We start from the raw sequence: 27,001 nt of genomic DNA on the forward strand, positions 1-27,001 counted from the left end.
TTTAAGCCGATTCACACGACGGACGAAATCACTGATGAATTCTAGTTCTCTTTATAACTGAATCGATCCGCTGGACACATAGCATGTCCGCAACAGCATCGATTCGTGGCTTTAGCGGACGAACCGCAGACGATACGGGCTGAAAAAGCTTTTTTTTTTTTTTTTCGCTCCACGATTGTAGCATCGGATACCGCGCTTACGGCGCACATGTCCCCAGCAGTGCGGCTCTGCAGGGGATGGCAGGCTTTCACTATCTCCAGTGACAAAGAAAGCTATTGCCTACCAGGCGTTCTTTGTTCATATTTTTATTATAGTGAACTGCAATTTCCATGTCACTGTGTAAGTTTCGTGGTTTCTGGTGTGGTGAGTTTAGCGCCAGGAGCATGGAACGTTAGGATGGCAAGACTGAAGTAGGAACCTGCATGTCCGATGACGTGATCACGCATTTTATTGCTAATGTAGAACCGTTTCCTGCTGTGTGGGGCGTTAGTCATGGTTACTACAGCAACAAGCAAGCAACTGGACCAGGCGCTGCTGGAAACAAGCACCAGCGAGATGGTTGTAGAGTGGCAGGTACACCTATTAGCACGTATTGCGTGCGCTTGCTTTTACGCGGTGCATCACCTCGAGTTTGGCTACGCCAGTTGCCGCGTAAATGTGTCCTAGAGTAGCCTCCATCTTCGCAACCAACTTCGAACGCGTTGCACCTCGCTGTGTTCACGCGGTTTATTCGTCAAGAGTATACGCTTCATCTGCTCTTGCGCTTGCTCTCTCATTATCCTTCTTCCTGTGAATGCTTCCTGGAGTCTGCTAACGTTCCGCAACGTCACCAATCCGTATGAGGACACGCCCCTCATGTGAATGATCGCCAATCACAGCAGACGCGGCGGTGCCGATTACTACCGTACGGACAGGGCAACGCGCACCACCGACGCCCGGACAGCAGCATCCCTGACAGCAGGAGACGCGCGAATCGGTAAGTTTAAGGTTAGCTTCTGCTACCAGGCTGGCTTCCCCGCAAAGCGAGCTTTGCGCGCAGATGTCTCAGTTATGGACGCGCAAGTATGGTCGGTACAGTGGGCAAATGGCTCCAGGGACGGGAGGGAGCACGGGCGGCTTTGCAATACGTCGCAATACACTTGGCGATTGCGAGTCCGTTGTTGAACCTCTAAAGCGAGGTATAACCGTGGAAAAGCCATGCCAGCGATCTTTACGTTTACTCAGACATCTCACCCATAACCATTTCGCAATGAAATTCCAGTGGTTCCCGCCGCACGTAGGAGTGCCGGGCAATGAATATGCTGACAGCCTAGCTCGGGATGTCTTATCATATACTAAATGGTGAGGGGCCGTGCCACGACCAATGGCGACTGATGCAGATGGCACACAACCATTTTAACCAGCTCTGGCGTCCACCGCATCAGCCTGTCGTGACGAAAGGCTGGGAAAAATCGAATCCTGTTTGCTCCGTGCATGCACCGTTAAGAACAGCCTCAGCGTGTGCACTGGCTTGGTTCTGCTAGGTCCCGGCAAAGCGACGTGTATTTGAATGGGGGGGAAACCCCTTAAATCGAACCTGAAACATGTATTCGACGGTTAATCCGAACAAGATTGCCCCTCTACAATAGCATCTGGAATGTGTTCTTCCAAACGTTGTTCGAGACCGGTGTTTCCATGTGCCTCTATTGGCTATACTTGCTGCCCTTGGGGTTTGGGTGCGTCTTTTTGCAGCCGCGGTGCTACCTGCGCACCACGTCTGGTATTGTTTTTAGTCGGGAAGGCCGCGCCCGCGTCTCTGGGTTCCAATCTCGAACTGCCCATTGCGTAGACCGCACTTGCGCAGTACGCTATTGGCAATGCGGCCCTGTAAGAACTTGCAGTATGGCCTACTTCATCGTGCATGTTTCTAAAATTGTTATTGTGCGCTGTGCAGCTAATCAAACCGACCCCCCGCTCGTTCGAACTCCAATTAATTCGAGCAGATTTTCTGTGCCCCTACCCACCCTCTCCCCACAAAATTCGCATTGCGGGTTTTGACTGTTCGACTACTACTTTACGTCCACGGACAAAGGATACAAAGAACAACGGAAATGTGCCATTTACAGCTTTCGCTGCAAAAAGCTTCCCAACTGGGCTGTGCAATGCACGATTGTCATTCTACATCTCCGAACTTATTCATATCGCAAAAGTCAGCTTTCGATCAAGACTGTATCCGCGCACATGCAAGGGCTCGCACGTTTCAAAGGAAATCAGGCCGTATTCAAGCTTGAGAGCGACACGGTCACAAAATGCGACTGAAAGTTCCGCTTCTCCTGCCAATTTTACTAGACGCAGGCATGCCCCGCAGGAACTTTTGACCATTCACGTTCCCGGTGGTGAACACCCGACGACACGTGCTGAAGCTTGCATAGCCACCAAACCGCATGCTGTGGTACACCACGAACACACATGCAGTACCCCAATACGTGCACGAACAGCGCTTTGCCACTCGCTCAACCTCGCCGGTCGCAAGCGCGTACTCTGAAATCGTGAACATCTAAGTGGGGGTTGAGTAACATCCAGGACTTTTTGGTGACACCAGGGGAATGTTACCAGTGTTCCAGCTCAATATTTGCAAGTCGCAAGCTTTTTCGAGTGCGCAGGTTGGAAGCAATGCTCGGTTGCTGCCGCACCGCTCCCTCTCCTCCTTCTCGCGCCTCGAGTCGAGCTCGAATGCAGCCAACACCACCTAGACTATGGTGGTATTGATGCACCCCCTCTCTCGCCTCGGCTGCTGCCGCGCTGCGTCCTATCCCTACTGGGTTTCTTGCACACGGACGCGCTCTGTTCGCGGACATTTCCCGGAACGGGTACCCGCCTCCGGGAACGCATGCGGGTAATGCATACATGGGCTATAAGGGGGCATAACTGGGGGTAATGCATAACTGGGGGCTCTACCTCGCCGCTCTGTGGGAACCACACCTACCCTGGTTTACAGCCAGTGCCTATGTGTAGACGCCATCGGCTCCGACACACCGGCTTGTTTCAACGCAAGCCCATTCTCAGAGAGCCCCCTTACCCGTCTGAATGCCACCCACAGACTGGAAAATAAATTGTAAAAACAGCCTCGCCGTAAAACGTGCAACTGAAATAGCAAGAGTTTGTTCCCCTCGCACTCCGAATATTTCGGGGCCAATATGCAAGTTTTCTAACAAGAACCCTGTGGTGAAACGGTCACACACACCGCGCTGAATAGCAAAATAAGGACATAAGCCGAGATCATGCAATCACGGCTCAACGCGAAGGGCAGTTGTTAGCACGGCCACACTCTGTGTATTACTCTGAAACCGGAATGCGGGGAATTGCGGGGCAGGGAAATGGCAGCATTATTCTGCCGGGAACGCGTATCATCTGCAGACGAGTGCGGTTACGGAGGACTCGAGCGGTGCCACACCATTCCAACAGAATGAAACGCACGTGCACGCATGCGTGCCACACAGTAACGTCGCCTTACCTCACTGAGAACCGACCAAACCAGCCGGAAGAAAACCTGATCGAAAGACACGCGGCACGCGACAAGAGACCAAGGATCAATGGCTGAACACGTCTACTCTGCACACAGGGTACACACAACCGTGCTGAGGTAAGCGACAAATCGGCCTCGTGACCTCCCATTTCGACGCGGGAAAAGCTGTGGCTTCCGTTTTGTCGTCTGCCTGGGCAGCGTATTTTGTGGGAGATTGTATGTAGAGAGAGAATACCAGATAAATAGGCCGCAAACCTATTATACGTTCCCCTTCTCTCGTCATAAGCACCGCTACATAGCTCTCCGTATGCTACGTCCGTTCCATTCGTTCCGTGTTTGCCGGGACCGGACTGCGCCTGCGCAAGCGGGCACGGCGAGGGGGACACCCCCCGCCGTAACGAATGCGCGGGCACGGTGAGGGCCGGTCCGCGGAACTAATCTATAGCCTACCGGAACAAATGTGCAAGTGCCCAGTCGGGTCCAGGTCAACAAGGTACGAACGGAACGGACGGAGCACACGGAGTGCTAAAACTTTCTATTTTTATGCTCCCAGCCTTCCGGAAAACTAGGCAACCGATTAGCGAGTGTGCAAGATATAGAGCACCACGCTTCAGTCCCTCCAAATTTAAGCACATTATTTCTGCTTATTGTCGATGCGCTGGTCACGGAAAATCACGTTCGTTCTCCGTTCTTTCAATTGAACCCTCAAGACTCACAAATGACACGCGGGTCGTCGTGCAGCCACAGTATCGCTTTATCTAGTCTTTAAACATGGGTGGGTTTTCCCGCTCCCCCTGAAAGGCGCCCTGGCTACACCGATGCGCGGCCTGGTTGCCTGCCAAAGCGAGAGTCCCCCAGCACCCCAGCTCACCTTCCGAAGCGCACCGACTTCTTGCGCTTGCCGTCCCACTCCTCGGCGGCCAGAGGCGGCTGCGCGCGCGTGGGCGCCACCAGGGCGTTGCCCAGCGGCGGCATGATGCTGGACTGTATGACGCCGCTCGTGGGCAGGGCGCCCATCTGGATGAACAGGCTCCGGTTGCTGATCACGTCCAGCACTGTCAGCGAGCCCTCCTGGCGCGTCGTCACCGGCCAGCCGTTGTCCTCCACGAAGCGGAAGTCGGGGTGGCCGGACTTCTTGGGCTCGTGCAACTGCGTCGGCCGACGAGTGTGCCCATTTAATTTCACAAATGCCTCAATGCTTTCGACAGCCAGGCACCATCACTCGATGAAGCCTGCGCCATTCTATGCGCCCTGACCGGTACTCCGCAGAATGCCGATACTGCAATCACACCCTACCTCGCACCATCCCACTAGGGTGTGCACAGAACTCGAACCTTGCCCCTCTCCTCTCTTCCCTCCCCATCTCTGAGCCGTGGGAGGACCTGACGACCAGCGGTCAACTGGAGGCCAAGTTCCTTTTGGAGTCCAGAGCAAAGACCGCCCGATTGTCTCGCGGATCCCTGGACTAAGGGACCACTCTCATAGAACAGCTGTTTCACAGGCCGCGGTGGCTGTGGCGTGGTGCTGCTGAGCCCAAGGACGCGGGTTCGATTCCCGACCGCTTTTCTGATGGAGGCGAATAGCGAAAACGCCCGTGTGTTCCGAGATTCCGGCGCACGTTAAAAATCCCCAGGTTGTCAAAAATTAATCCGGAGCCCTCCACTACGGCGCGCCTCATCGCCTGTGTAGCGTCGGCGCGTTAAACCTCATAATCAATCAATAAAATCAATAATTTTCTCAACCACCACTACCAGAGCGGAAAAGTGCGAGATTACTTTATCCGCGGTCCTCATTCACAAACTGCGGCCGTTTTCGGCTACATGCGTTACAAGGAGAGCCAACCTGCCGTACTGCGCGCTCCACGTCAGTCTGTTCTCGCTCACTGTATGTACTTGGGCTAGCTATTTCATTGTAAAATGTCAGAAAAAAAAAAACAGCGGGTGAACCAGGATGTAAAAACAAAATACAACTGACAACAAGGGCTCTAAAAACGTAAAAATTTGGAGCATGGCCCCCATGCGTATATTTGTTAGTCATCAGCTTATTTTTTTAGTGTTGCTACAGTACTCGTTCCCTTTTGTTTTTCTCGAGTACTCGTATTCAACTGCGTTGACTGAAATCTGATCATGCTTCTGGCTCAAGCGGATTCGCTAAGCCGACCTCCCATGTTTTGCGGTTCCGCGCCCATTGCGCGCGCGATGCGGTGGCTTGTAGGTGCACCGTCTTTCCCCCATGATACATGTGCTGCGCCGGAAACCGCGGAAGTTCCCTCGACTGATTGTCTTTCGTTTCCGCCTGGAGGCAAGAGCTTTCGAACTCATGCTTTGAATAAGGCTTGCGCAGCAACGGCCTTGCATCTCGACTTCAGTCCTTCCAAGACACTTGCACAAATTCTTTTCTTTTTCCGTATTCCTCTTATTTTTCTCTAGCGCTCCAACTTCCACAATCCCACCGCAACTTACGCCAGCATTCGCTCCGCTATGTATGTATGTATGTATTTATTGCACAAAAAACAAGAAAGGAAGGTCCACCAACAGGCGTAAATTGTCTCGCCTAGGGGCGGACACCGGAACGTACTACGCCACCCCGTGTATGCGTATATGGGAAACAGTAATGCTAAAAGCCCTGCCTCCTTTCTTAAACAATACTCTCTCTCTCTCTCTCTCTCTCTCTCTCTCTCTCTCTCTCTCTCTCTCTCTCTCTCTCTCTCTCTCTCTCTCTCTCTCTCTCTCTCTCTCTCTCTCTGTCTGCTTTGTCTCGTAGCTATAGCCGCGACTCTATAGAGTGGAAGGCTATAGTCCCGACTATATAGAGTCGGGATGGAAGTTGGCTTTAGTGCTGAAGCTGGTCAGCAGGGAGCCCGGCGCTTTGGAGCAGCTTCGGGACCTCAAACTTTTGAGTTACCGAGAAGCATAATATAGGGATTGGAGCGTATCGCTATGTACCCACGCGCAAAAGTGCACAACGGATTTTCAACCGAAGCGTGCCCGCAATTTATTGTGCACTCCATTACGCTTTTTGTCCAGCGCCCGCGGGGTCCCCTAATTTTTTCTTTTACGACAAGCGAGATATTTGGCGTTTCATTTTACAAATTAAACACTGGGTGCATGCCTCTGGTCAATTGGAAAGGCAGTCTGCAAAGCTCCGAGTCTTGAGCTAGAACTTTTTCCCAATAGCCGTATATCTGCAGTGCCACCACAGCTCGGCCATTGTTGAACGTGCTCGGCGCATAGTTCGCACACAGTACACCGAACACACGCAATTAAATGAAGGAATATACACAAGGCCTTAAAAGGGGCTTGGGTGTATGAAAGGACGAGCTTTTGCTAACTCACTCAGCTTCATCCCAGCCACGAAAGACGTTTTTAAGTGAGAAAACTAAATAAATATTGAGAAACTCAAATTTTGCGTGGCAGTGACGTGGTATGGGCAGGAGTGACGCAATACGGGCCAGCACTAAAACATGGACATCACGTTGGCATTGACAACACGATCAAACGAAGCTGGTGGCCACAATCGCAGAGTCATGTTTATTGGCGGCGGCTTGGGTCAGCGGCCGCCAGTCGCGCGAACGAGATTCTGTGGCGTCACTGAGAAATTGCCGGAAAGTGCCGGGGGAGTCGCCACTCCTCCATGTTTTTTTTTTAATATCTGGTTTATTTGTTGGAAGTTTGCAATAACACTGGCACCGTTGTTATCATGACAAGGGAGTCTTTAAGGGGAAAAGCCCCTTATGGGCTGGGCTGTTGGCGTCTCCTGTCGTCGTCGTCGTAATAGTCGTCGCATGTAGTCACGGTACTAAAACACCGGGAAACTCGTTTACGCCTCACGCTACAACGTAACGCGTACTAAAAAAAAAAAAAAAACGCCGGGAGACTCGTTTACGCCTCGCGCTGGAGCGCTTCGTGCTTCAAAGACAAGAGACTTTTATAGCAAAGCTGTATACCTCTACCCCCCAACGGTTTCATCTCCGAGGGCAAAAACGCCAAGGCGCCAAGAATGCACTTATACACTGAATGCTTCGCCCCTCTCCAGGTTTCCCGTTAGTGGAGATGGCCCGGGATTTTGTCATTTTTAACGAACCAAAGTTGTGTTTTGTCTTCATGGCCCCTGTAAAGCACAGCGGCGTCACAGTCGCTACTCCAGTTTCCCGCTACAGGTCGTTTCTGTGAGCGTAAAGTGAACTATCCGCGCAGGTCAAAGAAGGCCAGTATTTACTCATTCGTTTTCAGTCACGACATCCTCTCTAATAGCATAGGCACAGTGTGCTCGAGGCCGGGGCTGTTTGCAGGGCAAGGCAGTGTGCGTTACCCGTCAGACATCGCACGGGACGGTCGCAAGACGGTGCACGTTTGCGTGTGTGGATGCGGCGTCGTAAGCAGGCCTAATTTCCACACGAACCGTGGAGGCGCGCTGACATTGCTTGAGGTATCGTAAGGGACCACCAATGACAACAAAGGCCGTGGCGCTGTAGGTCGAAAGGAAACCGTTCCATCATTGCGTGAGCACCTGCTCTCTGTTTTCCTTCTCAGATCCAATGGCAGCTGCGGGACGTATGGCAACAATGCAACGGTTGCTCAACGTTGCGCAATGCGCGTTCAGGAGTCGTGCACTTCCGCCACATTTACGGCTCACGTTGTGCTAGAATTTTGCTCCAAGGCTCCTGCAGTCAACGTGTATTACAGAACTGTGCCTCGTAACTATAGTGGCGGGCATGCGGTACCGGTACCGGGAAACAACAACAAAAAATAAAAGTTAAGCATGCACATGTCAACTCTGCTTCATTGTTTGTCTCTCTTTTGGCTCCATATTCATTTGCGCGAGTGTAGTTTACACATTTAATTTATTTTACACGGGTGTGATCTCATTTCACACATGTGCAATTTACACATGCCCATTAGCATCCAGAGGTCAGACTACGTTGTTAAGACTAACCTGCAGGCCCGCCATTCGGGGAGTGGGGGGGCAACTTCTCGTGCCGCAAATTCGCAAATTTCTGTTGGCATACTGTAAAGCGTTAAAGGTCCGCAAGTGGACAAAATTAATCCGCCCCCTTCCACTGCGGCGCACCCCTAGTCCTGGTGTGTACCTACTGATAGCGCCCCTTATTGTCGCTGCTATTGCTCCAGTTCGTGACTCGCGAGTCAAGACGAAATAATTGCTAAGAGTGTTAAATTTTGCCATAGATGCAAAAGCCCTACTTGGCCCATGTTTGCGCTGCGCGGACCAAACAATCCAACACGGGCGGCATTTCTTCATTCAGTGTTACCATGCAGGCTCTACTACTTTCGCGTTAAATATTTGTACGCAGACGTCGTTTGTGCCGCGCCGCACTACGAAGGAGTGAGAAGGGGCGCCGTACCTGCTCGATGATGGCCTCCCGGAACTGCCTAAGGACAGCGTTGTACTCGCTGAATACAAAGCCCAGAGAGCTGCCGCCAGTGGACATGACTCCTATCCTTGGTTTGTCTGCAAGAAACGAGGAGAGAAAATGTGCTGAAGATTCGCTCATCCGCGTAGATGCACAGGCATACACTAGGGCTCTTCGTGCATCGTCTCCGTCCAGTCGGCGCCCCCTCTGTTCCCAATTCTGCTGTGCGGCGTTTACGAGCGTCATCTGCTCATTCCCGGGGGTGTACTATAAGTTCGGCAGAAACAGCTGTCCCACTGCACCACACTGACACTTTTACCGTACTTCCCAACCACGCACATGACCGAGGCGCATGCATCACTGCGCATGGGTGCGATTATGCGTTTGATTGTGGCACGACGTCTGACAGATGCCAAGCGACGCACCTACTCTGAGACTTGGGAAATAATAGACAATTACGCATGTAAGGATATGCTACGAGGAAAATAACCGAAACGAGGCCAACAAGGGACACTCTCCAGTGAAAATCGGCGCTAAAAACGCAGTAGCTTTTTTAAGCAACCATGAAGACAAAAGAATCAGCCTTTGGTAACTCACTAAATTCCGTTCTGGCACCCAAACACGGTATGTTCACAAAAAAAAAAAAAAGACAGGAAATATTCGAAATACAACTTGGGCCCCAATGTGCGCTGAAAAAGTGGTTGGACGAAGAAGCTGAACCCTGCTCCTACTGTCCTACATGGAGACGTACCGTCAAGAGCAAAAGTTTACGGACCAAGAAAGGAGGAATTGTGGGTTATTTCTCTGTCGCACAGCAGTACGGGGTATTATGAGCGGTATTTTTGCAATACTTAAGTATTGCATCTGACAGGCTTATATAGTTTGTGCATGGGCTGCTACCGGAAGAGAAATAACCCAAAGCTGCCATTTTCGTGGTCCATAAACTTTTGCTCATGGCTGTACATTCATCGGGCCCGCAGTACCATAAGCCGAATTTCTGCTCTATGACTTAAAACTGTTAATCGGCATTGACGTGAGGTTGGAGGCGCGCGAGAATGCTCCTCCGCCTTTAAGGTTCTGGAGACTGATGAGGCCAGACGATTGATACAAAAAAAAAAAAAATTGACTCGGCCGGTGGAATTCCATTGCGAGAGGCCCTCGACCTGCGGTGGGCACCCACCGGCTTCTACTGGAGACGACAGCGGTTATTATTATTATTATTATTATTATTATTATTATTATTATTATTCTGGGTGTTGTTGTTATTGTGGATGCTTTTCTTGACGTATGCGATTTCGACGTAATTTTCGCTTGGAGCTTGGCATACCATTACAGTCTGTGATGAAACAAGATTCCGGATCATGGAATCTTTGAAAGCCTTTCAATCTTGTCTAGCATGTGTGTAAAAGCAAAAATTTAACGCACCCAGCTAGCCATGTGGCTAAAAACGTTGGGCGGCGGCAGGCCGAGAATTGTGCACCGGGAAGGCAGAGATCGTGCCGCACCGTGCAGGTGGGTGCACGGAGATCGGCGCCGGTGCAATCCAGGAAGCCGGAAGCGGAGATCCGTAGCGATTGGTCCCGCCGATCATTGCGCGCGCAGGAGCGCATGCTGACGCATCAATCGGTGTACCGACGCACCGCGGTTCCCGAGAGAGCCGCACCAAGGATACGAGCGCATGCATATGCATAGGCGGGACGGTTGTTTGGCGCGGTCGCCGTGGCGCAAGTGTCGGGCTCAAATTTGCTTTCGATTGTTCCCCCGCGAGAAACGACCTCTAGCTGTCAGCGCACGCTATCCGCGCAATAATGAACGCGACACAAATAGTCAGCGGTGCCATTATTCCATTGTAGAACAAGACACTCCCGACGGGCGCGCATCCGGCTCGTCGTTTCGTCTTGTTTTGAGCCTCACCGGCGCGACGCGTTTCTTGCCTCGTGCCGAAGCCGGGAAACAATTCCCCGGACGGGCCACCCCCCGTCCTCCCGACTCTCAAATCGCTCTCCACGGCTCCGTGCACGAAAGGCGCCGGCGAGTCGTGCACGGAGCCGTGGAGAGCAGACCCAAGAGCGCAGTGCATGCAGAGTTTTAGCTGAGCGCGCTTTCCCCGCGCACCCATCTCGGATGGCGTACACAGCGTACACGCGCGTAGCTAAAAACATTGTACTCTGCGCTCACAGTCGCTGACCAGCAGCTCGAGCTTCACTGCACCGAGTCAGCCGTATACACAACAACGTTGTATACAAAACACCCGCCGCTAAAGGAACAGACGGTATACACCCTCAGGAAATCGTCGCTGGCGAACTCAACCAGAACGCTTCAGAACGACCAATCAGCGTGAATAAATGTGCGAATTTGGCGAATGACGAGGCCAAGCATGCGACTAAAGTAAAAAAAAAAATATGCGCACAGACAACAGTGCAATTGGACGCCTTGCGCTGTTGTACCAGCGCAGACTATTTTTTACTCCAATCGCATGTAGTGAGTCCCGCCCAAGCCATTTCTAAGAGTGCTTATAAAATCCTGGGACGACCACCCGTGTTGAGGCAAGAATCAAAGATGATCCTCTTATTTTTGTTCTAATACGTTTACAGTAAAAAACGTTCAAAGCTGTTTCATGTTTCGTAAGTTTACATATATTTAGCAGGCGTGTAGTTCTTGGTGCCCCCTTTCTAACGTATGAAGGGACAACCGAAAGGCGCAAGTTTTGTAAATTTAAGGCTCGAAGTGAAGTTCTGTTCAGCTGAGCGCGTTCGAAAACATTTTGTAGAGAGGTGAAACAAAGCTGAGCCGGCGCTAAACTAATAGCGCGGACGAGTGCGCTGAACCAACGCGTGGTGGGCAAACGCTCCCGCGAGGGCACGACCGGGGTGAACCTGGAGGCCGCCGAGTTGCGTCACGGGTTTCCCACGCGGCCCCCGCAGCGCAGATAGCGGCCACGGAACGCGGAATGCGAGCGGCTGCTGCTTATCGGGACGCCTAATCGGCGACACTACATAACTCGGGAAACCGCTTTCGCGTTGGCGGCACCTGTTACTCCACGAGACTCGATGATCTGCGAGACCATCTTCACCGTGCGCTCTGTTTTTTTTTTTTTTTTCCTTCTTCGCTTTATTTTACAGCGAAGCTGTCTGGCTATGATCCAACAGACCGTCTCCGGCGACAGACAGACTGCAGTCCAATTTTCAGCATATGGAAAAAAGTTACAAAAAAAAAATAAGAAAAGTCCTAGAGTGTGTTTTGATACAAGACGGCTTACATTTCCCCTGAGAACACGTCTTCACAGCAATGCACTCTGTGCAGAGGTGAAGCCGACTTTAGGAAAATCGGTAAGATTGGTCTTTGCAAGCTGGCTTTCCCACACTGTGTGTCACACAGTGAAGCATGGCCGTCTACGAAGGGAGTATGGTTACAGGACCCCTTTATGCTCCTCTTTACCGCCGCCGCCTCTTTCCCTCGCCAACAGAGTCGTCTCTCTCTCTCTCTCTCCTGACATTGCGTCATACCGCGCGCTCTTCGGCGGGCACTTGTGCGGCGCACGAGAGCCTGCGCCGTAATTGGAATAACCGCGCTACAAAGAAACGCCATTGTCTTTGCGCGCAGATCGCGTGTGTCCTTAGTCTGCGACATAAGTCTGCGTCGGGCCGCTGTCCTTATAATTGAATATAGCAAATTTCCAATTAGCTAAACCAAAGCACGGCAAATCCGACCAGACCACCAGCTCCGCTGGACCGGAGGAAGCTAGGGCTCTGATTTTCTTTTACTTTTTTTATTATGCCCCGCAGAATAAGGATACTTTGGATCCCTGTTAAAAACATGTGGGAATTCGCACAACGCATTCGGCTCGGAGATTCCCAGTCGATTGCGGATATTTGAGCAGCCACATTAAAATGTGTTTTTCAGACTGCCTGTTTAGTAGATTGGTGGGAAGTTCGCAGAGCCGTACATCCCTGACAAATTAACTGTTTCTAACGCATCCCACTTACAGCGTGCGGCAACCGCGACCTGCGAGAAGAAGACAAGAATTGTATGCGCACATTGCACTCGGAGCACGTCCGTACTCGATCTTCGAAAGAGACGGGCGGTCATGCAGCGCCGCGCGTAACGAGCCCCGAACGGCTTGCGTCAGCACAGCCGGCCGCAACGCAAGCACGATCTGGCGTCGTCACTAGAAGCGGCAGCGGTGCAGCCGTGATGTCTGCCAAACACGGGGACGAGAGGCAAAAACGCGGCGTCAATGAATGGGCGCGCGTATAAACACGTCGTGCGTGCGCGGACACCCTGCTGCCCCGCATACTACTCGCCGCGAGATCACGGCCTGCCCGCGCGCAAGAAGCGAGACGCGTGTCAGCGAGGCAAACAGACGGCCATGCCGCATGAAGCCCGCTGGCGCGCCGCTGCAGCCGAGCGTGCGGTCGGCCGAACGCTTTGCGGCCGTTTCCTCCTACGTCACGCGCAGACAAATAACGTTCCCACATCGGAGCGGCACTTCATTACAGAGTTGGCGGGTAGAACCTACCTGCTTGTAAACATTGCGCGCGGGGAATACCGCAGCGAAACACGTGTTATGGGATTGCCCGGAAGTCTCGGCATTATTGACAGATCCACCGCTTGCCTACCGCGGATTGCAGGCTGCAGCCCCTGGCCCTTTCCCCCCTCTCTTGGTTCTTCGTACAGCTCTCACAGTGTATGTTATCCCGCAAGGTTACTGCATTCAAAGCGTAATTCGGCTAAAGGTTACTTCCTTCTATTCTGCCCAAAGTTTGCCAAATCTGAACGCGCGCCAAAGCCTAGCGGTAACACGTGCTCACCGGTCGATGGAAGGGAGGAAGGATCTGAGCTTCAGAGCCTGATGCCCTTGGTGTCGTCCCATTAGTTCTGAGCGCGCAGTGCGAATAAAGTGCAGAGGCCGGCGGTTTTGCAGGGCCAGCACAGTGAGCCTCACCGGGGTAAGACGCGCAAGGGATGCGTTCAACAAGCTCGTACCTTTTGCAGTAGGATGCCGAGTTGGGCGCGAGTTGGTACTCGTGCCTTTCACATGGACGAGTTCTGCTTCTGCGCTTCAGTAATTGCGCGCGCGCCTCGATTCTCTGATCGTCGACGCTCAAATTTTTTCGGGTAAAATAGTATCTCTCTCTCTCTCTCCATCCATCCACGCGGAGCGTTAATCCCTTGGAAGCACACAGGTACGCCGTCGTTGTAGCTCGGCGGCGTCTGCTCGGTGAGGTTGTGGGTTTTGCCTCCAGGCCACGGAGGCCAGGAACCGAACCCGCGACTATAATCATTGCACTTATCTGCGTATTTATCCTGCCTACACGCGTTAGTCACACGCAGATATCCTCCTCATAATCGGCGGCAGCAGCAACCTGATAAGTACACTGCAGGAGGAGGCCTCTTCCACACAAATCTCATATCCCTATAGTCACCCAAACGCATTCTTTGGCAATTTTTGTGTGTGCGTGTGTGTTGTGCGTGCGTGCGTGACTGTCCCATTTCACCAATTTGTGAAGAAAGAATCATCACAGTTAGGCACATCCCGTTCTTCAAAGTGCCTATCTGACTACCACAAAATATAGTCACGCTAATTTAAAATATGAGCAAACTTTTGAAATAATGATTTTTGCGCACTCGATTAAATGTACAAAATGAAGACAGCTGTAGATGTGGCCCACAGTTGCCCCGAAAACGAGCAATTACACTTCGACCAAGAACGCGTGGAAATCTAAGCCCGTCGGGCGCGGAAACGTAAATTCCAACTTTCACTGTACGGAAACTTCACAGTTAGCTATAGGTAGCGATTTACAAATAAAAAAAAAAGGGGGGGGGAGATAAAGCTTTATTTTATAGGAGTAAGCATGCAAAGATAGGTAGAGGCAACGCAGCGGAGTAACGTGTTGCCCACGGGCACGCACGGGGAAAGAAGCGAGAACAGGGGCCAGACTACTCACCGTAATACCTAGAAATGCAGACTACCCTTTCCTCCGTCATGAGGTGAGAGACCCGGATGAGGTGCTCCTGGTTCTTCTGCACTGGCCACCTGGTAAAGAAACGACAGCACGCGCCGCTTAGCCGACGAGGACGAGAACACGCACCGAGGGCGGACAAGCCCGGCATATTTAGCTACAACGTAGCCTCTGCTGGGCCCGCAGCTTTCGACATTGCATCGGTGGGCCCAGGTGGCTAAGCCCAAATCTGATCGTGGCAGTGACGACCAGCGGTGAACTGAAGGGCCAGCTACTTTCGGCGTCAACAGAGAGGACCGCCCGATCGTCCTATGGATCCCTGGACTGAGGGACCACTCTTCCAGAACAGCTCAATAAATGCTTCTGCCACCACCACCACCCCGACAGGCAAAAAAAAAAAAAAAAAAAACCAGAAACAAAGGGCACAATGCAAGGAACTTTTTTTATTATATTTCGATTGCGGTTTATTTAAGTATTAGCTAATTCAGATGGTCCTTGACCAGCCCGGACAGCCCGAACACTTGTGTGTTTGTGGGTGTGCAATTTATCCGGTCGCAGAGAATAACTTGCGTCGGATGATGAACTGAAAATACCCGCACACGCCTCTTGCGAGCACCCGCTACTTGACAAGTGCATTTATTACGTACCCGTTTCAAAGTGGCAGCTAAATAAGTCGCTACTGTATTGCGTCAGGACACCGCGGAGGAAAATAGGCCGTTCGTGACGGTGCTTGACCTGACCACAAGGAGCGAGTGGCGGATCTGACAGGCCGCGAGTGTCGGCCCTCGTCGCGCGCGCCGCTCGCCTTTCCCTTGCGGACGACAACATCCCGACCTCGTTCAGGGCCGAGAGTCGACGGGTCAAGAAGCACGCCGCGTCGGCTGCTCATTTCACGGAGGTCATTAGCAATGACGGTCCAGGCTGGCTCCTGAGGGCTGTATTGCGGAGAAATTAGCGATTTTCGAAACCGGGTCGTGATGAAGTTCGTATGGGCCGTGTTTTTAACACGAAAGTGTTTTATTCCGGGATTCACGAAGATTTCACTTACTTCATATCCGTCACGGAAGTGACGCCAGTACAACGAAGCAAGCGGCCTGTAAAGACTGCACCCCTGCACACAGGGTCTTCTTGCGGAGAAGCAACCTTTAGTACTAAGGAGTACGTTATACATCGGGTTGTTCGTTTCCGGGGTTTATATTTTAACACGGAAGTGTATTACGCCGGAATACGCTAAGATTTCACTGACGTCATATCCGTCACGGAAATGACGCCAGTAGATCTTTGCTGAAACGACCCGCCAGCTGGACGTCGCTCGCCAAGCCCACCCACAAGACAGCCGCCGACCCGCAAATCATGCTCAGCTGCAGATTTCGCTGCACATTTCACTTTCCTGTTTTACCGATTCCTATGACAGAGCAATCAACCACAGTTATTAAACAAAGCTTCGCTCCCTGGGGTTTCAAGTTCTCAGTGCGACAATAGCTCGTCGATCAGAGTAGCCATCGACATAACAAATTGTATTCGGATTTCGGGTGATGCGGTCAGATTTCGTGGTCTCACCAGAGCGGGAGGAGGAATAAACTTTATTGTGCGATGCAATTTAGGGGCGGATGGTGACCACTGGGCTGGTGGTGACCACTGGGTCCAGCAGTGACATCGGCAGCACATTCCACTAGGGCTCGTTAGATCCAGGGGTCAGAGCCGCCCAACGCCGCCTCCCATTGATCAATGGAGGGGGCTAGGGGTAAGGGGATTTTGGGGCACGCCGGCATAGTGTGGCAGATAGTGTCTTCATCTCCGCAGAGGGAGCACAGAACACAATAAACGGAGTCGATCTAGCAAAATCTTCTAAGCTTAAAATGTCTTTAACGATAACAAACCCATTTTTAAATGTATTGTGCAGGCGTATGCTTGCTTGCTTGGTTGGTGGGCATTGCCGGCTCGCCCACACTGAAGGCTCATTTTCGATTTGACGTAGCTGACAAACTTCGCAGGGAGAGGCAAACGCATTTTTTTTTAAAAATGAAACAGTATTTCTCCGCCTCACTCGCTGTGCATGCTTCTCGAATTCCTCCTGAGAAACTTGCACAGGAATTCAACACGTTATAGGCCACAAATATGCCCCGAAGCAATTGTTGACGATGCAAATAGGCGTGCTCGAAAATTTCGAAGGAAATACACCAACTCTACGTGAAAGCCGGAGAGGTGCTCACCCTGGCACCAATTTAGTTCACACCTACTCTTTCAACATTTCTTCAGTTAACGGCGTTTGAACGTCGTAACGGAGACGGACCGCTTGTCGGCTGTTCTACAGCAGCCCCTTTGTGTTGTGTGGTTCTCCCACCTGAGCGAGCTCAAGGCTGCTGGCCATGCGGCAAATCGCGCAGCAAGCTGGTACCCACCTTGTGACGACTTATGCTGCTTAAGCCAGCAACTTAACATTCGAATATTCAGTATAAGAAAACCACAAGTGACAAACATAGCTTACTAACTTCGCTGTCTTGTTTGTGGTCATGAATACATTGGCTAATCCTGAACGCCTTTCCGCGACACTCGCACTCGCATGTTCACGGCCTTCCGAATCTGCCACTGTTTGCGCACTTGTGTCTCCCATGGGCCGCTTCTTTCAAAATATCCAGGTAGTGTTAGTTCATTCCGGCTTGCGAAAACACGTGCGAGCAGAATACACATAGACGTCTTTATGCTTATATTCGTACGCTTGCTGAAGGGATAAATGAAGGGGCGACTGACATCTTGAAGTGAGACTTGCTTTGCTTAGCTATGAATCTCTCTCTCTCTCTCTCTCTCTCTCTCTCTCTCTCTCTCTCTCTCTCTCTCTCTCATGCTGGCTGCGGGTTTCATGGGAGCGCGGCGGCAACGGGGGTGAGATGGAAAGAATGGCTCTTCCTGGATATTTCGGCACCAGAAGAGCGTTCCAGTAATGCATCCTTCAGCTCCATTCGCGCCCACAGGAGCGCTACCCGCAGACCTGGCCGATGTCCTACGCCCACTACTGGCAGTGACGTGCTCCAAGTGACGTGCACTCTGAAGACTAGCAATACGTTACGCCCGCACACAGGGTTGCACGAAATCGCGTATAAGAACGGTTTATAAGCAAGAAGTTCATGCTGCTTTCGCAAGATATTCCGCAGTCGACCCAGCCAAACCGTCTGATCAAGAAAATTATGAAACACTCGCCTCGGTTGCGTGCAATCCGCAATCACGACGTGTAACCTACGTTCGGCCAAACACACTGCCCTTTGCCCTTCTGTGCTCAGCTCAGACGCATCCCACCTCAGCGCTACTCTGCTTGCCGATTTCAGTGTGCCGTTCCTATTCAAGGCCGAAAGACAGCAAGAGTAACTGAAAACGAAACTTTTCGCCATCAAAATGTAACTTTATCGCAAAAAAATAAATACGTAGCCAATGTCTACACGATTACAAAAGCGGCGGATGAGGTTTGCTTTAACGGAGTCAAAAATGCACAACGTACAGTTGACTCTGAAGAGCGTGCCCCGATATCAAATTGCCACCAAGAACAACATTGATCAGCCAACTGGTCACGACGAGAACCGGGAGGCTGGCTCTCCATCGAACGGCTACAGACACACGGGCAGTGGCCGACGACGATGTTGCCGCTCTCCCCAGAGCGCCGCGGCGTTCATCTGCGGGCGGTGGATACGTCCAGCGGCCCGAAATCGAGCACTCCGTGGTATTTCGCGGCCGCGTAGGTAGGGAGGGCTTGCAGGCTGCGTTCGTCGCACTCGGTTCCCAGGGGCCACGAAGCCGGCCAGTGACGCTCGAGCTGCGCGCGGTAGTTGCGATTCCACCGTCCCTCGATCATCCCTGTCGGAGCCGGTCGAAGAAAGCGCCGGTTGACGGCCGTCAGAGCCACGGGTCCTGGGTGTGCCGGAACGAGCTCTGCCTTCCATTTCCTGGCGGTCTCCACAGGGACCCCTTCCGGTCGCCCTTTGGTCCCCTTCCCGTCCATCTTCCTCATAAGGCTGACGTTGCAAGAGATCGCGTTCCCAACGGAACGAGGGGGAGCTCGTGCGATGCTGCCGATGCTCGTGTTGCTGGCATTGATGGCGATGGTCATGAGTTGTGCTGAGCGGAACTTCGAGCGAAACGGTATTGGCACATTACTACAATTGCGACAGCGGTGGTGGGGGCCCCACCACCGCTGTCTTCTGGACTTCCACCGGGAAACGGGTGCCATATTGTACCTTTAGGACTTATGCCAAAGGGAATGCTATCACAATTAAAAAAAAAACGAAGCGACACTACAAAGAGCAGAACAGAAAATGCGCTGTTACTAGCAAAATGCCAAAGTAAAGTGAGGGGATGGATGAAGTTTATCGAACCTGCCCAAACAGATGGCCCCCTGCCGCGGGTCGATAGCCGTGAGAGTGTAATTTGCTTGAATGGAATTGGTTTGGATTGGAGGTGATCGTCAAGCGAGCACGTTATCCGCTGCGCTACTGAAGCGGTCAATCCCCCCCCCCCCCTTCCCCCTTGGCACTAAGGGTGCCACATAGCCAAGGGTATGTGTGAAAGGTTGCCACATATATACCTTCCTCCGAGGGTACATGTGTCAACGGTGAAAAAAAAAAAGTAAGAACACGAACGACGTAACGTATGCTATAGAAAGGTCAAGAGGCAGTGAAAATGAGAGAGAGAGAGAGAGAGAGAGAGAGAGAGAGAGAGAGAGAGAGAGAGAGAGAGAGAACATTTTTACTGACAGCATTTAGGATGTTCCCGTAGCAGTGGTTCCCTCTTTACAGGAATCCATGAACATCTTTTAGCATCGCCCGCTCTCACGGTGAGGGAAAGCTGATCCGAGTGGAGGGGCTCTGAGGGGTTGCGATAAAGGAGATGGCGCGGAAAGAATGGGCCAATCAGGAAGCGCCGATATCGCCGAGCAACACGAACCGGGGGAATTACCCCGATAAGTTAAATACACCCGTGTTATCGCGTGGCGACCCCCAGCCACTCTTTCGCGATTACTCTATGACGTCACAGAATCTTGCTCGTGCGATTGGCGGGCGCCGACGTAAGCCGCCGCCAAGAATCATGACGGGGCGACTGTAGTGGACCCTCTCGTTCCGTTTGACTTGCACGCTAGCTTGCAGTTAACACACTTACAACTATGGTTTTAGTTCCGGCCCATATTACGTCACTTCTGCCCACGTTACGTCACTGCAAGGCGAAATTTCAATATTTCTTGCGCTGAAAAATGTTTTTAGTGTCTGAAATAGAGTTGAATGAGTAACCAAGGGCTATTACTTTCAAAGTGAACAAAGTTATATTTCGCCATGCATGGCCCTTTTACCTCTCATAAAGAAGGATGCGGACTTACCTAAACGTACAAATGAGAAACAGGAAAAGTAACGCAAAACAAATAAGTGAAAAAAGTTCACTCCTCCTGCGACCGCGGGACTATGCTTCTCTTGAAAGCGAAGCTGTGGTGAAGCACATTCCCATTCGCATTTGCATTCTACTCAGGTTAAAAATTTTGTTTCCGCGTGCACTCACCATGTTTTCTTCTTCCAGCAATGCCATTCGTGCATATCGTTTACGGTTACGGTTCCTGCACTTTAGAACTGGACGTACCCAGCTCCGTGCAGCAAATTAAAGACTGCTCTTTCTCTCCCTTTCTTCCCCCCAGTTTCTCTGTCCCTGTCTTGTTGATTCAATGTGCCTGCCCTACTTAATTTACACCTGGGCTACCGGACACGCAGTAGTTGAGCTTAGGATACGTTGATAACTACTTGGACGTCATGAACGTTAACCAAACATTGCACAAGCGCTTTCGTACTCCCCCGTCATCGAAAATGCCCAGATCACACGCTCGAAACTGACCAATAATCCACCGCGGCGGCTCTTGTACTAGGTTCGCATGTACGGCCTCGCGATTAAAAAATGATATTAAATTAAAAAACACCCCGTGAGTGCCAATCGGATACTTGACCGACCGTTTTTACGCAGGGAAGAGGCAATATTACTTTGAACGCCGGTTGGTCTCGTAAACTACCCTGTGGCCCTCTTCACAGCCAGGGTGTTTCTGGCGTGTTAGATCATTCGCACAGTATTTTCACGTGCGTACTATCCCACAACCACAGACCTTTTTTTTTTTCGTATTTAGTGAGACCTAACAGGGAAAAAATTCCCCTGTAGTGCCAAGAGTACAGGAGTGCCCACAAACACGTGACGTCAGCGCATGTGGCTGCTTGAGCCGCATACCCGGGCGCAGGCGACCAAATTGGGCTGTTCCCACGGCGCACCGGCCAGCAGCGTCGGCCGTCCAGCACCGCGGTGGGCGGCCGCGATGAAAAAATAGCCCGGCGCTGCGCGTAAACAAAGCAGCTCGGAGACCCTGGCCGCGAACAGCGCGGGGATCTGCCCCTTGGAAGGACGACACACCGCTTGGCCGCGCTCCAAGGCTCGCGCTGCAGCGATGGCCCTCCGGCCCGACAGGCACCCGCGTCCACCTGTGGCTCCCTCGCCGCCGGAACCAGCGCAGTGTCCACACCCTTCGCCCTGCCGTGGTGTGGAAGCACGTGTACAGGGGCCCGGGGACGTGTGCGGAATTTCGCCTCGGTTAGTGCAAGCCCAACTAACGGACAGGCGCAGGAAGGGGGTGTTCCGTAGGTAAGACATAAAGTGAAGGAGGCAGAGCTCAGACTGAGGCCTGCGCATCTTGCAGTCGGTGATCGGCACCTATACCGAAGTACAGCAAAGGTTGCAACAAACGACTGCCCCTGTTTCAGTCTGCATCGTATGCGGGCATGCGCGCATGTCTCTGGGGTCACTAGAGTTCATCGTAATCACCCGAGGTCTTTGCCGATCCCCCTCTGCACCTGCGGGCCCATCTACTTGGTACCATCGTCTCAGCTTCCGCTGCCCTAGCTCTCAGCACCACCATGCATTTTAGCAGCCGATAATAAATGGAAACGATGTTGGCGCCTTGCATCCCGCGAGTGTCCAGCCCCACCGATGCGTCCCATGGCCGAATATTTGGGCACGCCGAAACGCCATGCACCCGCCGCGGTGGCTCAGTGGCTGAGGCGCTGTGCTGCTGAACTCAAGAAAGCGGGTTCCGCTCCGGGCAGCAGTTTGTTTCACGGAGGCGGAGAACGAAAACGCCGGTGTGTCGAAATTTCGGCGCACGTCGATTCTACATTACGGCGCGCTTGCATGATAGCCCGGGTGTAGCTTCGGCCCGTTAAACCCACGGTGTTGTATATTAAGCATTTCTGCATGGAATCAGCGTAAAAACCGGTCTGTGCGTGTGTAGCGCTTCGTGTGTCACACTTTCGATGCATACGAGAATGCGTTTGATAAAAGGCGCTAGGGTCTTTATACTTTGATATCAGACTACTTATACGGCCCCTAAAAAATTGCCTTCCCAGGAATATATTTATGGACAGCAGTGAAGCCTACTCTAAAAGAAATAAGTGTACATCGCCTTATAGGGATACGCGGGGTCTTATGCGGCTGTTTAAAGGGACACTGAAGTGATTTGTAAACAATGCGGGATTACGAGCGCAAACTGTAGTCCGGAGTCCCTGGGCCCTGTTTCGACCACTCTGTGCGCGTTTACGCGAATTTATTTAGTAGAAAAATCAATTCGAAAATGCTGTCCTCCTCTCTTTACGCTCGCCCATTTTCTGTGGCGTTTTCGTGTGACGTCAGCAGGAGAGGAGCTGACAATTGGCTGCGCTACTGCACGGCTCGCCAACCTTCCGCGACCGAGTCAGTCGGCCCACCGTTTAGTCCGCCGGCCGCCGACGGGTCGTCGCAATTCGTTCGATCAGTTGAAACTAAGCCACAACACGTTTGGGAATGGAAGAATACGCCTTTCTTTACTTCGTTAGTTTGTACACTGTATCTAGCTCCAAGTCAAGGTCGCTTCACACAAGCGCTGCACAAGCGCACATGCGACGCTTCGCTGACTGGTACGCCAGTAGGAAAATATAAGGCATCTTGAAGGGGGAGAAGAGTGAGCGAAGTCAATATAGCTACTAAGGAAACAAAATCAACTGATATTTTTACCGTACAGCGTAAAACTAGGGTGCGGGAAGCACTTTTTTGCGCTGGGCGAACAAGCAGAGCGGTCAGGAGCACGACTACGCATCTGCGAACGCTTTCCCGTCTACGAAATGCAATTGCTAGACGTGAGCTATTGTGGAAACTCGGGGGACGCTTACTGCACGAGCGCAATACAACAAATAGTCACCTAAGCTGCTTGAAATACTAAAACTAAATAAAAGTGTAAACTGGTTATACATTATACACCTGATATTTTCCATTACCGCCAGCGTACCAGCTTTTACGCCTCCTTAAACGGATGGGCGTGGACATTGCGGCCATCCAGGAGACAAAGCTCTGCAGTGATGAGGACACGGCGGCTGCATTAGAACCCTTTTTAGAACATTACAACGTATGTGTTAGTCCCTCTGCAGGCTTGTCTGGTGGATGTTTTTTGGTTATTAGCAAGAAAGTTGAGTTTTCCAGTCTCTCCTGTAGTATAGATGATGCTGGGCGTTTTATTTGCTGTGACCTTGTTATGGTAGGAGTTGAATGGCGTATCATATGCATTTATGCTCCAGTGAATTGTCGGGAACGTAACTCCTTTTTTATGTCACTGGGGAATTTTCTACGCACACAACGGAAAATCCTCCTCATGGGGGATTTTAATTGTGTCTGCTGTGAGCAAGACCGATCTAGACCACGTTCACAATACGACCAAAGTGCAGCCACCCTGTCTGATTTAGTGCATGATAATGGTCTTGTTGATGTTGGTCAGGTAAAAGGGAGTACCATGCACTTTACTCACTTTCAGAGCAATTCGAATGCCCGTCTTGACCGCATATACATTTCAGCAGAAGAGATGCCTAGCATTTCTGACTATGTTGTACGCCCGATTTTCTTCACAGACCACTGCATGGTATCTGTTTGCTTAGGACGTTCAAGACCGCGTAGCGTGCTGCCTCAATGGGATCTGTGGAAGCTTAATACCTCTTTATTGGCCGATGGAATATTTTGTAAACGTATATCCGATTGCTTGACTAGTATTCTTAAAACACACAGTCTTTCTTTATATCAGAAATGGGATTTATTCAAACAGGAGGTAAGGGATTGCGCAATAGAAGAGTCCGCACGCCTTTCGTTTTTAAAACGTTTTTATGTACGGGAACTAACTCGCACATTGGTAGGGCTTCATGAACTCGAAGCGGTCAGTCCGGGATCGGGTGTAGAGGAAATTGGCATTGTTAAGGTACAACTTCAGCAATATGTTACCGAAAAATACCATGGCGCTCTAATTCGGTCGAGAACTGAAAAATTCTTTGATAGTTACCCCACTCGTCGTTCACTAAATGATGAGCGGGAGTCAGCACTTGCGAAGGAGGTAATCGAAATTCAACATAACGGTATTAAGTACACTGAAGCAGCTGGAATTGCTAGTGCTTTCCATGACCACTACAGCACGCTATTTGCGGGGTCAAGTCTATTAGCTCGGGGGCAAGAATTTAGTTCTCTCATTGATTTACTGCCAAAGCTGACAGACGATGAGTGCGCTCTGGTTTCTGGGCCTATTACACTCGAAGAAGTTAAGGCTGCCATCTCTGACCTCAAGACAAACAAGACCCCGGGGCCCGATGGTTTGAGCGGAGAGTTTTATCAAAAGTTCTCTGCTATCCTTGCTCCCGTTCTGTTAGACATATTCACAGCAGCATACGACCATGATGTTTTGCCGCCAACCTTTTATTTAGGACACACAGTTTTAATTCCGAAAACGCAAGATGAACAAAAGCTGAAATCGGTTGACGGCTATCGGCCAATATCTCTCTGCAATGTAGATTACAAAATTTTCGCAAAACTTTTATCTAGGCGCCTTCAACTTGTCATCACTAGTTTAGTAGGACCTCACCAAACTTGCGGTATTAGAGGTAGGAGCATTCAAACAAACATACATGTTGCCCGTTCAATATTGGAGTGTGTGTCTGATTCGGCAGAGCAGGTGGCTCTTATCCAAATTGACCTTTCAAAGGCATTTGATCGCGTTTCTCATGATTTTCTATTCGCACTATTGGCAGCGGTAAATTTAGGGGATGTGTTGTTAAAAGGCATTCAGCTTTGTTACAAACAGTGCACCACACAACTAGTCGTCAACCGCGTTCTGTCTAAGCCAGTTTCGATTAAGTCGTCTGTTAGACAGGGCTGCCCCCTTTCACCCTTGTTGTTTGCCTTATATCTCGAACCTCTGTGTCTTAGTATTCAGCAGAGTGAAAGAGTACGGGGCTTTTCATCGCTATCCTGTGAGGTTAAGGTCCTTGCTTACGCGGTTGACATTGCCTATTTTTGTTCTGATAAAAAAAGCGTTCAAGAAGCCCTTAATCTCACCAGGCAGTTTTGTGACGCGTCTGGAGCAGCTGTGAATATGGAAAAAACAAAGGGATTTTGGTTTGGTGAATGGGGTGCCAAACCGTCCTTATTTGGTGGCATTACTTGGGATAAGGACGCACTTCAATACTTAGGTGTACCCTTGCACCAAATACGAAACACCGGGCCTCATTGGTCATTGGCACTCCAAAAAGTCAAGCGAGCCTCTCAGGCATGGATGGGGCGAGAACGTTCTGTGTTTGCGCGTGCGCACGTTTGTAATGTCTTCCTTGTCGCAAAGCTTGTTTATGTGCTGCAAGTACTCCACTGTGCGCGTTCTAAAGTACAAGCTCTACATAGAGTTTTTGCTACATTTGTGTGGGGGTCCCAATGGGAACCTATGCGTAGGGACAATTTGTTTCTTCCATTAGTGTCTGGGGGTGCTGGGCTGATACATTTGTTTGTACACCAGCTTGTATCTCGGTTTTTCTTCTATAAGGTGACGCATCATCCACTTCTGCTCAACGTTATTCAACAGCGCATAAGTTTTCATTTACCGTTTTTGCTTGTCTCCACTGGTGAAGTCAGTACGAAGCCGCCATGGGGGTTTTTAAAGGAGGTGGTCGACACCTTCAATTTCCTTACTGCGAGGTTTTCCCTGCAATATCTGTTTACCCTTTCCAGGAAGGCTTTGACGAACACTTTATTAGAGAGTCTGTTCCCAGTGCCGGTTTATCGCCAGCCTTACATTGGCCACCATAAGGACAGTGTTTTGAAGCGGGTCACACGTATGTGTCTTCCTCCAAATGCAAAAACGTTTTTCTTTAAGCTGCATACAGCAACACTACCAGTGAAAACATGGTTGCGCGAGAGAGGAATGTCTATTCCTTGGTCTGACAATTGCCGTTTATGCAATCAGCCTGAAACCATTGATCATTGTTTTGTTTTGTGCCGGGATGCGGTGTTTTTCTGGGATGTGTTGCAACGAACTCTTAAAAAGGACATAGACATTACCCCTTATACAATTCGGTTCTTGCCTTTTAGAGATGTTACTGGAGTGCCCTATGATATATTTGTTGTGATCGGATTGTATAGCTTGTGGAAGTGCCGCATGACGGACAGGCACGCGGAACCCCCTCGCCCAACGAAGTCCATTTTTCGGGAGCAAACTGCGTTGGTGCGGAGCATTTATGCGGCGCAAAGTGACCCACCAGAATGGCTGCATCTGTTGGACGCGTGCGTCTGCCTGCCAGAGTTTTAATGAACGGCTAATTTTAGCTGCTGTGATATGCATCTTCTTGGATGACTCATAACTTTTGTAGGCTGTATTAAGGGTAGTTTTCCATGCAGTAAAGAAAAAAAAAAAAAAAAAGGCCCCCTGTGGCCTAGTCGTCTGGTGCGCTAGGTATCTCACCGCAAGTGTTTTGCCAGTCACAAGTTCGAATCGCCGCGGGTACATGCTTTTTTTTTATGAGTTAACTTTTTCGTCTTTCGCCGATGTTTTCTATACTGAGTTAATTCACCTTTTTTTGGGCCGCAACGTTCATTGCTCCACGAACTAGTCCACAGAACTCGCGCAGGCTGGCACTGCCGCGCTAGCGAGTACTCGTTGGCGTGCTGTTGCCATAAGCACCGACTGCTTGCGGGCAGTGGGCACAGGCCAGAATCAACAGACCCTTGGCCTGGTGCGAACACGCTTTTTACGATACAGGCATGAGCGAGGCAAGCTCCAAATATGGGGGAAAAGCGCATGCATTTGAGCGTCTGCGGGGACGC

The 27,001-nt window shown here is 51.0% G+C and overlaps 1 protein-coding gene across 3 annotated transcripts in view; it reads right to left on the reverse strand.

Annotated features, from left to right (window-relative positions):
- LOC144155987 (uncharacterized) overlaps nucleotides 1-27,001 on the reverse strand; it is a 101,540-nt gene that overhangs the window by 12,831 nt on the left and 61,708 nt on the right. For 2 of the 3 annotated variants that reach the window (XM_077687737.1, XM_077687736.1), the window contains exons 2-4: nucleotides 14,825-14,913; nucleotides 8,868-8,974; nucleotides 4,377-4,654 (exon numbers count right to left, since the gene is read on the reverse strand). In XM_077687737.1, the coding sequence (XP_077543863.1) occupies nucleotides 4,377-4,654; nucleotides 8,868-8,974; nucleotides 14,825-14,913 (474 nt within the window). Of the gene's footprint in view, nucleotides 1-4,376; nucleotides 4,655-8,867; nucleotides 8,975-9,039; nucleotides 9,147-14,824; nucleotides 14,914-27,001 lie in introns of those variants that run through there. The other variant, XM_077687738.1, reaches the window with a different exon arrangement.

Source organism: Haemaphysalis longicornis, unplaced genomic scaffold (genome assembly GCF_048455015.1).
Source record: "Haemaphysalis longicornis isolate Haplotype H1 unplaced genomic scaffold, Haemaphysalis longicornis Haplotype H1 scaffold_1, whole genome shotgun sequence".
Taxonomy (NCBI): domain Eukaryota; kingdom Metazoa; phylum Arthropoda; class Arachnida; order Ixodida; family Ixodidae; genus Haemaphysalis; species Haemaphysalis longicornis.